General features: G+C 41.9%; 3 protein-coding genes and 1 pseudogene across 3 annotated transcripts in view; 2 read left to right on the top strand and 2 right to left on the bottom strand.

Moving 5' to 3' along the window:
* Positions 1-645: 645 nt before the first annotated feature.
* On the bottom strand, positions 646-1,930 carry Rnf113a (ring finger protein 113A). The gene has a single exon (XM_004872171.3). It carries the CDS (start codon positions 1,741-1,743, stop codon positions 700-702), a length of 1,044 nt encoding a protein of 347 aa, XP_004872228.1. The 5' UTR covers positions 1,744-1,930; the 3' UTR covers positions 646-699.
* Positions 1,931-1,945: 15 nt separating this feature from the next.
* Positions 1,946-6,233, top strand: Ndufa1 (NADH:ubiquinone oxidoreductase subunit A1). The gene is made up of 3 exons (XM_087199892.1): positions 1,946-2,150; positions 3,206-3,295; positions 6,079-6,233. The coding sequence occupies exons 1-3, from the start codon at positions 2,049-2,051 to the stop codon at positions 6,097-6,099; spliced, it is 213 nt and encodes a 70-aa protein (XP_087056018.1). The 5' UTR covers positions 1,946-2,048; the 3' UTR covers positions 6,100-6,233.
* Positions 6,234-6,416: 183 nt separating this feature from the next.
* Akap14 (A-kinase anchoring protein 14) overlaps positions 6,417-11,211 on the top strand; it is a 37,552-nt gene continuing 32,757 nt past the window's right edge. The window contains exon 1 of the mRNA XM_087199891.1: positions 6,417-10,307. The gene's annotated coding sequence lies outside the window, so the exon portion shown is untranslated. The remainder of the gene's footprint in view (positions 10,308-11,211) is intronic.
* On the bottom strand, positions 10,302-11,188 carry LOC147821554 (dehydrodolichyl diphosphate synthase complex subunit NUS1 pseudogene; annotated as a pseudogene).

The raw sequence follows: 11,211 nt of genomic DNA, 5'->3' as shown, positions 1-11,211 counted from the left end.
CAAAGGCCCGGGGTTCAATCCCCAGTACGGAAAGGAAAACAGCACCCCTCCCTAATCTACTAGGTTTTTCCCCTTTACCAGTTCACAAGTTCCATCTAAAACTGCAATGTCCAGTAGGGTGGCCACTAGCCACTTTCAAGTACTCAACAGCCACCTGAGGCAGCATATTGGACAGCACAGAGCATTTCCATCATCCATGGAAGCAGGGGTTTATAGGTACTTTTAAAGAGGCGAAGGAACACTTTACATAAATGCACACTGTGGTGCTGGCTACTAGCCTCCAGTTCAGTGCCCCACAACACTGTAGCGGGCATGTATTTGAAAGTGGTACTGGCTCCCAAGACAGATAATGCATCAAAGTACTTTGAAAACTATTAAGTGGTACAGAAATGAGATATAATAAATGGGTTCAGTTCTTGTTTTCATCACAGCTTTGGTCATTTCAAGTAAATTCTAGCTCTTTTCTTGCACTTTTCCCATTCCCATAATTTATGCCAGAAGGTCCTGAAAAGACACACAGGCGAAGTGTTTATCCCAGGGCTAAAAATCCAGATAACACGTACCTTGCAGCTTTTAACCCAGGACCCTACTTCACTATCTGCCTTCTCTGTCACTTTCCCTAAAATCAAAGGACAAGAATTCAGATTTTTCAAAAGAACAACAACATATTTATTTTGAGACTTCAGAATTATGGAAAACCTAAGTAATGGGAACTGGAGCCTCATCAGGGTGTTCTGGGGAATCGGAAGCACCACCCTCTGCAGCATCTCGATGCTTTCCCAGTTTAGCAATCAATTCTTTCGCTGGATTGAAGACGCCATTGGTCTGCTGGTTACAGACATAGCAGCGCGAGGTGGTGCGGAAATGCTGCAATGCACAGCTCTCACAGAAATAATGCCTGCACTTGGTGACAACTGGGTTTTGGAAGGTCTGGCGACAGATGAAGCACTTGAATGGTATTTCCTCATCATCACTTCCTACTTCGTAGTTTTCATCCTCATAGACACCATAGCGACCCTCATCAAGCTCACGTTCGATCTGCCACCCGTGCTTGTAATCTGAACGGTCATGGAGGAATTTGCAGCTGTCTCCGAAGCCGCAGAAGCCAGTCTCCTTGTAGTCCTTACAGATGTCAGGCTGGTAATCCCAGCGCACGGTGGAACGTAGATGCTCAGGCGCTCGAATGGGGCCCTTCCTCACCATCCCGGAAGAAGCGTTCCCCATAGACGTATCCTTGGGTTTCATGTATTTCTGATAATTATTGATTCCCCGATAGATCTTATCATCTTCCTTGCCCCTCAGCTCCTCCTGTATCTTCTGGCTGCGCTCAAAAATAGCTTGCGCGTCCCGTTCCTTCTCTGTGTCTAGCTCGTAGACAGCTGTCGCTCCCATATCCTCAGGCCCCACAGGTTTCGCCGAGCGGGTGGACTTGTAGACCACGCCGAGGCTCTCAGGCTCTTTCTCTTCCTCCTCCTCCTCCTCCTCGTCGCTGCTCAAATCGCCGTAGGCCGCCCTTTTATTAACGCTGCTTCGAGTCCTCTGTATCATTGGATTGTGGATTGCCCGCTTCTTCTCAGGTCGGACCACAGTGTTGCCTTCGTCACTGCTGCTGCCGCTTTCTCCGGGCTCTGGGTCGCACACTGGTCGCTTTCTGCGGCCTGCAGCCCCTTTCCGCCCAGGCTTTTTGAAGAGAAAGGTGCATACCTGGTCTGCATACTTTCCCGGAGAAAGCTCCTCTGCCATTTTGGAGTCCCGAGACCCGAAACTGCTGCGGTGTGGTGGATCGCGCCGGATCTCTTCACGTAATTGCACGTCGCGCGCTCTGCAGCGAGTCAGAGAAAAAGGAGCTGATGGAAGAAGTACACGAGAACGACTGCGAGAGCGCGAGCGCCAACCACTTTTGAGCCCTAGTGGACTCCGTCGCTTCCTCCGGAGACTTACGTGCTTCCGCCCTCTAGGGGGCTGCCGCAGAGCATACCGGGAAGGGAGCTGAAGCCGGTTCACCTTTGAGAGTAGCGGAGGATTTCGGTCTAGGTAACCGATCCGAGATGTGGTTCGAGATTCTCCCTGGACTTGCCATTATGGGCGTGTGCTTGGTTATTCCCGGAGTGTCCACTACATACATTCAAAGGTTCACTAACGGGGGCAAGGTAAGACGGCCGCCCCTGGCCTACTGCACGGACTGGCCTTCCCGAAATGGCGGTGGGTAGGGTGGTCGTTAGGATGCCGTTAGCCTCTCTGAGGCGGTAAATACAAAAATGGGCCCCTTCTTTCTTCGTGTTGCCTAAAAGCGGAGGCTTTCGGAGTTCACATTCTGCTCTAGGTAGAAACAGCTAGGTTCTGAGTGAAGAAGAGTGGGCCCTCGGGCAGAGTAGTTATTCGGGGGCTGGAAGAGTAAGTTAGAAGAGGTAGGTGCAGATTCCCAGACCTAGCGGAGAGGCGTTAGTCGTGATTTACTCCTTCTGTCAACGTCAAGTCACCTTGTCTATTTTGGTTTTAATTTCTTACATCCCCCTCTCTGTAGTTTCTTCTTTTTCCCTACCCTTAAGTAGCTTTTCCCCCATGATTTCTTTTCTTTTCCACTTTGTTTTCCAAGCCTTTAGGAAATCACATCAAGATTTCCATATAACCCTCTTTCTAGTCCTTCACATTTCTAGAGTACGGTCACAATGTAAGTTGATTTGCTTTTTGATTTTGTGTTTGTCCTTCACGTGTGAGCTACCTGTGTTGTTTCTTGGGTTCCCAAAAAGCAACAAGTAGACGTTTCTAGGGGAGAGGGAGAGAAAAAGAAACACTGATGATGTTAGGAGTCAGGGTTCCAACTAAATGTAATGGTCCGATTTTATATAGAAGATTCTGGTTTTATATTGTTAATTTGGCTTTTTTTGTGTACCGGGAATCGAATTCGGGGCCTTGCGCTTTGCGAGGCAGGCGGTGGAACCACTGAGCTAAATCCCCGGCCCTAATTTGGCTTTTATTTCAGTGATTATTGCATCTTTTCTTTCTTTCTTTTTTTTTTTTTTTTTTTTGGTACCGGGGATCGAACTCAGGTCCTTGGGCTTGCGAGGCAGGCGACGGAACCACTGAGCTAAATCCCCGGCCCTATTACATCTTTTCTAGCGCGTGTTTTCTTGCAAGTTGAAAGATCCATCTATTGAGTAATGCATCCGTATAAACTGCAATAATATTTGTTTTCTGTTTCAAGGAAAAAAGGGTTGTCCACTTTCCCTATCAATGGTATTTGATGGAAAGAGATAGGCGTGTCTCTGGAGTTAATCGTTACTATGTGTCGAAGGTGAGATGACAGTGATGCTAGCCATCTGGCAGAGTTGTGGGTTCTTAGTAATGCCTTGCCATAGGGCATACAGTGCTAATATAATTTGCATTTTCTTGTCTACCAGAAAGTCAAACAGCCTTTTATGTATTTAATGATCTTTTGTATTTCCTCTGTGACTTCTTTTGTCACAATTCTTCTGTCGTTTTCTTCTGTTTATAGCATTATTCTTTTGTGTTCCTAATATATTCTGGATTTTAAGTTTTAGAAAAGTTTATGTATGACAAATGCTTTTCCTGTCTACTTTTTTACTTTGCTATTTTTTATTAGATAGTAGTTTTTGTTTGGGTTTGGGTTTTTTTGTTGTTTTTGAGACAGGGTAGTGTTAAATTTTGATGTTCAGTTTATCATACATTACCATTCTGGATTCTGGGTTTTATGTATTCTTTACAAGGGCTTTTTAAAACCCAAGGTTATGAAACATTTATTATTCAAATATACTATTAGTAGCTACTTTTTAAAAAAAATTAGTTCTTTGGTATATCTACTAGTCTTTTTTTTTTTTTTTTTTTTTTTTTTGGTACCGGGGAATCTCGGGTCCTTGCGCCTGCGCAGCAGGGGGCAAAACCACTGAGCTAAATCCCCGGCCCTCTACTGGTCATTTTGAGGTATAATAGGAAAAGAGGATTTAACTACTTTTTTTCAGGAAGTAGCCTGTTGTAGTAATTGTCTATTTACAGAACATTTTTATTTGTAATACCATTCTAGTAAACTAAATTTCCATATATACTTGAGCCTGTTTCATGAATTTGCTCTTCTTTTTTTTTTTTGGTACCGGGGATCAAACTCGGGTCCTTGCACTTGAGAGGCAGGTGGTGGGACCACTGAGCTAGATCCCTGGCCCTGAATTTGCTCTTCTGTACTCCACTGGTCTGCCAGTTGTTGCACCAATACCTTATTTAAGGAATTAGTATAGGTTTATATTTGACTGAATCATGAAACTGCTGAATTTGTAGGTAAAAATGGACAAGTAGCATTTTCGGCTTGCTTGCTTGCTTGCTTGCTTGCTTGCTTTCTTTCTTTCTTTCTTTCTTTCTTTCTTTCTTTCTTTCTTTCTTTCTTTCTTTCTTTCTTTTTGAGACAGAATCTCGATGTTCAGGCTGGGCTTGAACTCACTATGTAGCCCAGGCTGGCCTCGAACTCATGGTGATCATCCTGCCTCAGCCTCCTGAGTGCTGGGATTACAGGTGTGTGCCTCCACACCTGGCTCAGGTAGCAGTTTCATGTGGCTCAACCTAATAGTATGGTTTTATACCTTGTGTTAGTAGTTTATCCTTATAACTGTTTTAAACATTTTTAGTTACTTTTTGATATTTGCTTTGTGCTCATTTATTCTTCACTGTGAACCTAGATAAATAATATTTTCATGTTATAGATGAGAAAACAGATGGTCAGAATGATTAAATACTATAAAAACTCAACCTAGGCGACCTGCCTCTCAGTATACAGCTATTTGAGAATCAAATTTAATGAACATGAACATAGATGTAATAGTTCTCCCCTTATCTGATTTCGCTTTCCACAGTTTGTTACCCACTCTCAACTGTGGTCTGAAAATATTACATGGAAAACTCCAGAAATAATTTTATTTTTGGGTACTGGGGATTGAACTCAGGATCTTGTGCTTGCCAGGCAGGTGCTGTGACACTGAGCTAAATCCCTGGCCAGAAATATATATATATATATTTTTTTGGTACCGGGGATCGAACTCGGGTCCTTGCGCTTGCGCAGCAGGCGCCGAAACCACTGGGCTAAATCCCCAGCCCCTAAGAAATAATTTTTAACCATTAAATAACTTGTATATTACCATTGTTATTTATTATTATTAACCTCTTACTGTGTCTAATTTATAAATTATACTTTATCATAGGAATATATATAGGAAAAAAAATAGTATATAAAGGGCTCAGTACTATTTGTGGTTTCAGGCATCTGCTGTGGGTTTGGGAACATATCTCTGGGTCTCCCTCACCTGGAGCCATGTTTCTCAAAATATAATCCCAGAATAACCATCAAAATCACCTGGCATGTGAAATAGAATTTGAATTTCTAAGAGGTAGTTCCTAGAAATAAAGTTTTAATCTCTTAAGGCAATTCTTCTTGAAGTAAAAAACAAAATACCTGAACTGTTTATTTTATTATCTAGAATAAATGTCATCACTGATTAATCTTTTAATTTATAGATACTGAGGTATTTGCATGTGAACTGAGTAAGATAAGGAGGCCTTTTGAAAAGATACCGTAGTGCTTACGGGGCACGAGTTCTTTAGTTGGAGTCCAGCTCTGCTACTTCTTACAGACTTAAGCCAGTGAGCCAGTGATTTGTAACCTGAGCATTTCCTCATTTAAAGACAAGTGGAATGAGGATAACAGTATGTACTGAATGTTGGCTGTTATTTTATGAGAGATCTTATTTTCTTGTCCTCTATCTCGGGGAGAGTCCATTGTATAAGGATCCAGGTAAATAGTTGTTTGACTTGAGTTCTGATAGGGATGGTGGAAGGGTCTTTTCATGCAAATTAGTACATTTGCTGCTGTCAGAAAATGAGAAGTAGAAATCATTACAAGTTTTTCTTTAGTGATTATAAAATGCAATCCAATTCATTTCTGTATTGTTGGAGTTAGAAATATGAGATGTGAAAACATTTGCTTTAATACTATTCTGTGACGCTGGGAATAAAGTACGTGGTACATCTTTGATGGGAACAGAATTCTTACATCCTCTTTTCTAAATTTCTTTTCAGGGTTTGGAGAACATTGATTAAGGAAGCATTTTCCTGATTGATAAAAAAATAACTCATTTGTGGTCATCTAACACTGCTGGAAGTTTAAGCGGTGTATTATGTAGCATGCAGTTCAGTGTGTTACGTAATAATAAAAACAAAGTGAAAAAGCAAAAGGCTTTTCTTTCTTTAAAATATACAACATCAGGCAATCTAACCAATATAGCTTTATTACTTAAAAAAACTAGAAGACAACCAAAACTTGGTAAAATTATAGGCAAAAAATATATACCAAGTGCCTATCTCCATGCCTGCCACTTCATAAACTATTATAATCACCATCGTAGGAAAAAGGATGGATCCTGAGGCTGTATGTTAAGTGAAATAAATCAGACACAGAAGGTTAAAAATTGCATGGTTTCTTTTATATGAGAAACCCAAAATATAAATAATTTAAATAGTAAACCAAAGGAAAGTTGATAGGAAACACTTGGAGATGGGGAAAGGGATCTGGTAAAGGGGGTAGAGGGGAGAATAGGGAGGGAAAGGAATAAAAATTGATCAAGATACCAATTCCCCAAAATGTATGTAATTATTATGTATCACAGAAATATAGTAATACAGTGAAAAGGGAAAAAAAGAGACTACCTAAAATTTCCTGAGAGGTTGCTAGGAAAATACAGGAAAAAAAGTGTTTTTCCCAGTTCCTTTTCTGGGTGGGTCTTACAGTATTTAAAATCCCAGCTAGGGTGCTGAGGGTGTACCTCAGTAGTAAAATATTGCCTAGCATATACAATATGTGTTCCGTTCCCCATATGCCAAAAACAGTTCCAGTTAGGACACTTTTAATATGGAGATTGCATTTTCAAGTTTCATGTATTCTGTGTGGTATCTAATACAGTACAGTATATGCTTAAGCATTGATTTAAAAAAATTTTTTTTTGGTACCAGGTACTGAACTCAGGACCTTGGGCTTGTGAGGCAGGCACAGTGCCACTTAGCTAAATCCCCAGCCCAAGCATTAATTTTTGCTTTAGGATAGAACAGCATGAGCAATCATTTGGTTTATTACAATGAGTGTACTGTCAGGTTCAGTAGCACATGCCTCCAATCCCACCTACTCAGGAGGGTGAGGCAGAAGGATTGAAAGTTTGAGGCCAGTTTGGGCCTATCTCAAAACAAAACGGCTGGGATGTAGCTCAGTGGTAGGGCAGCGCCCCGGGTTTAATCCCTAGTTTGCGAAGAAATGATCATTTGAAATAGAGTTATATGTTTAACATTAAAGGTAAGTAACGGAGATCTGAGGTCTACTGTGAAAATGCTGCTATCTTAGGGCTGGGGATATGACTCAAGCGGTAGAGCATCTGCTGCATGTAAGAGGCCGTGGGTTCAATCCCCAGTACCACCAAATTAAAAAAAAAAATATGCGGGCTGGAGATTTAGCTCAGTGGTTTCACCGCCTGCTGCGCAAGCACAAGGACCCGAGTTCAATCCCTGGTACCAAAAAAAAAAAAATGATGCTACTGTGTGTATACAGCAACACTATAGGTGACATCAGGAACCCAGGGTGAGAACACAAAATTGTATTTTTTCTCTTGGTCTAGGGCCCTTGCCCTTGCTAGGCAAGTGTTCTACCCCTGAGTTACATCCCTAGCCTGCTAAATTGTACATCTTGGTTCTTACTTTTTTCCCCATTCCCCTTGTACATTTTGACCTTTATCCATTCTAACGTGATCTAATGGTGATCTTAAACACCCCCACCCCCACGTGTGATTTCTACTAACCTCATTTTACAAGGCAGGGTTTATAGAAGAAGGAGGTAGCGTTCATATTTAGAGTAAATCTAGATTGTGCTACCCTGTGAAAGTGTGGCAGTGACGTTTTATTGAAGGAAAGCCCTCCTTGTGATTACAAATTTAATAGAACACTAGTCAGTGCCTCACAGAGCTGGTAGTACAGATAGGGAGTTGTGGATATAGACAACTGACAACATTACAAAATCTACCACTAAATTGTTCATTTTTAGGTTTGCTATTTCTCCACTTTAGTGGGGAATCCACTAAATTTATCATCTTAGGGGCAACAAAATGACAAGTGAAGGGTGGTCAGGTGGTCAGACTGAGTGTTCTGCTCTTTTTTTTATGGCAAAATATACATTTATTAAAATAAAGGGCTCTGTGACTCAAACCCATAAAAGATACTGCTGCAATAAATGTCCACGAACGGAAACAGTAGATACACAAGTACAAAGCCATGCTGACGGCACCTAACCCATGTTCTGATCTGTTCTGCTTTGCTCAGGCTTTCCTTCTCCAAGACTGGGAATTTTTCATGTCCTCTTAACAGTAACTTAAACTACTAGTATCAGTGAAAAGAAGTATTAACATATCAACAACAGATAATCCAAAGTTTGACATGGGATTATTTGTTTTTTGCAATACTCTGGAAATGAGTAATGCTAAAATTAATTTATAGTCCCTGAATCGTTCATTACAGGGTGGCAATAAATTAAAAAATTACCTGAAGGATATGGAACAAAACAATGTGGACAATACTTTTTCCAAACATTTTCACGGGCTGATGTAACTTTATATTCAGACAGAGAAACCAAACATAACACAAAACTCTCATATGCTAGCTTTTAGTTTTAAAAGAATTTCTTAAACCTGATACAGTGGGATACATTTTTAAAATAAAAGTACAAAAAAATTCTGGAAGGATTGTCAGCTAAAATGTAATCAATGAGGTTATATTCCTTTTTGCTTCTTTGAATCCTCTAACGTTTTTGTATAATTTTTTAAAAACCTTATGCAGAGCCGGGGATTCAGCTCAGTGGTTTCGCTGCCTGCTGCGCAAGCGCAAGGACCCAAGTTCGATCCCCAGTACCAAAAAAAACCCAAACAAACCTTATGCAAATTCTTTTTGTGTTCCTCTTTTCCACTAATTTTATCAGTATACAGCCAGTTATCTAGGGTCTTGGGCAACTGGTGACACTAATTTTATTTCCTGGGTTTTATTTCAAACTATCGTTAAACTTCTAAGTAATTTTGTTAAAGACATTTCCAAGAGTTAAAATATGACCTTTGACAAACTTTAGATGAAAACCATGCCCCCAAAACCAACTGTTTTACAAGTATGTCTTCAGGTTAGACAGTGAATATGCAGCATAAGACAAACTACAGCTCTTACCTTTCAATTTCCTACTTTGACAAGAACTATCAAATTCCTTTTTCTTTTTTTTTTTTTTGGTACTGGCGATCGAACTCAGGTCCTTCCGCTTGCTCAAAGTCCTTTTTTAAGGAGTACACATGCTTTTAATTTGGCAATTCCATATTCAGTGAAAATAACTCAGATTTTTAGTTACTGTGGAATTTTGAAAATCCTGGCAATTTTGAAGCTGAATTTTATTATCTAACAAAAGGCAAATAAAATCGTAAGATTTCAAATGTTTAAGCTGTTAAAAATGGGAATACATTTCAACCAAGAGCATATGATCTTAAAAAACTAGTACTGCTATCTAGTCATAGGAGTTTCTCATTACATTTCTGCAGTCCCTAAATGTTCAGAATAAATGTAACATTCACATAGTACAGACCACGAAAAGAATGTATTCTTTTATTGGTTTTTGTTCATTTTGTTTCAGCTTTCAATAATAAAACTTAATAAATTTGATTCCATAATCATAAAAATTTGCTGTACATATTATTTACATGTTGCCAAAGTCTACAGTCATACAAAACATCACAAGGATCGAACTGATTCTATGCATGGTTCCATCACACAGGAGGGAGCTGATTAATGTACATTCAAAGACCAAATTATTGATATGCACAGTGTATTTGGCACTGTTCATTAATATTAAACATCTGCTCAGAGACAGGCATTCTTCAGCCTTTGTCACAATAGACTATACCTCGCTATTCACATTAAAACCAGCCTTTTGACTTTACAGCACTAACCCATCAGCTTTAAGAAGCAAACCACAACTTGAATTGCAAATAGAATTCAAATCCTCCCTTCTTGCTCTGCTCCATCCATGCAGAGGGCTCGATTTGGTGATTTTTCCATTGTGGGGAAAGTCAAGAAGAAACAATTTAAAGACAACGCCTTCGATACACATAAAGACATACGCTTTTCTTTACAGTGATCAATTCTGACCTCTGACGACGGAGAGGTTTTGAGGATTTTGCCAAGAATTATAGAACAAGCAATGCTGTTCAAATCGTAGACTGCTCTAGCAGGCGCACCAGGTGAGAAAGTTCTGGAAAGGCTCTACGTGAACTTGTCTCGAGTCTCTTCTTAGACTACAGCAGATCGAGAAATGGACTACAGCTTAATTTTGACAAACATACAGTATAATCAATCTGTCCAACATGACCACATCCAGGTCCTCGGGCCTGTGCTGCTGCCGGGCCAGCAGCCAGCAGAAGTCCTGAGCAGCTTTCCCATCCTCTGGGGACAGCACCTTACCTGCCAAGTGGCAATTTAAAACTTGATCATCTTTGTCATTACTATTTGCAAACTTTGATGAGTATTTGGAACAATCCAGGCTCAGAAGTCCCTGCTGTTGTTTTAAAATTTCATCCATCAGTCTGGAATTATTTCTTTTGAAAATACCTCGGTGGTCGTACACGCTGATATACGAGATGCCCACCGCCATGGTCCACACCACCAAGCTCGCCACGTCCGGCAGGCTGCGCTTGTCCTCGGCCAGCACCAGCCCCACGTGCACCGGCAGCTTCCGCAGCGCGCGGCCATCAGAGCGCCAGCACAGCCGGGCCAGGCCGGCGGAGCCCGCGCGGGCCCTAGCGGGGTGGCGCCAGGGACTTGCGCCGCACGAAGCCGAGTGGCGCTAGGACCACGGCGGCGGTGGCGCGGCGGTGGCGCGGCAGCGGCGCCTCCAGGCCAAGGACCAGGCGCCAAAGCGGGCACGCTGCCCTGCGGACGGGACGGCGCGCGGTGCAGGCACAGCAGTGCGTGCAGCCGCCGCCAAGCCAGCTCGTTCGGGCCCGTCTAGCTCGCTCCGCACCGGGCGCCCGCTACCCCCCCTCTCGCCGCGGCGGGCCATCTTCACTCCGCGTCCGCCCGAGGCACTCCCGCCGCCAACCCGTTCTGCTCTTTTTTGAAGCATCTCCTGTGAAATCGACCTTTATT

Source organism: Heterocephalus glaber, unplaced genomic scaffold, assembly GCF_053883595.1.
Source record: "Heterocephalus glaber isolate CG9 unplaced genomic scaffold, H.glaber_assembly_v1.0 deba00001730, whole genome shotgun sequence".
Classification (NCBI taxonomy): domain Eukaryota; kingdom Metazoa; phylum Chordata; class Mammalia; order Rodentia; family Bathyergidae; genus Heterocephalus; species Heterocephalus glaber.
This window is presented reverse-complemented; position numbering and strand designations above follow the sequence as displayed.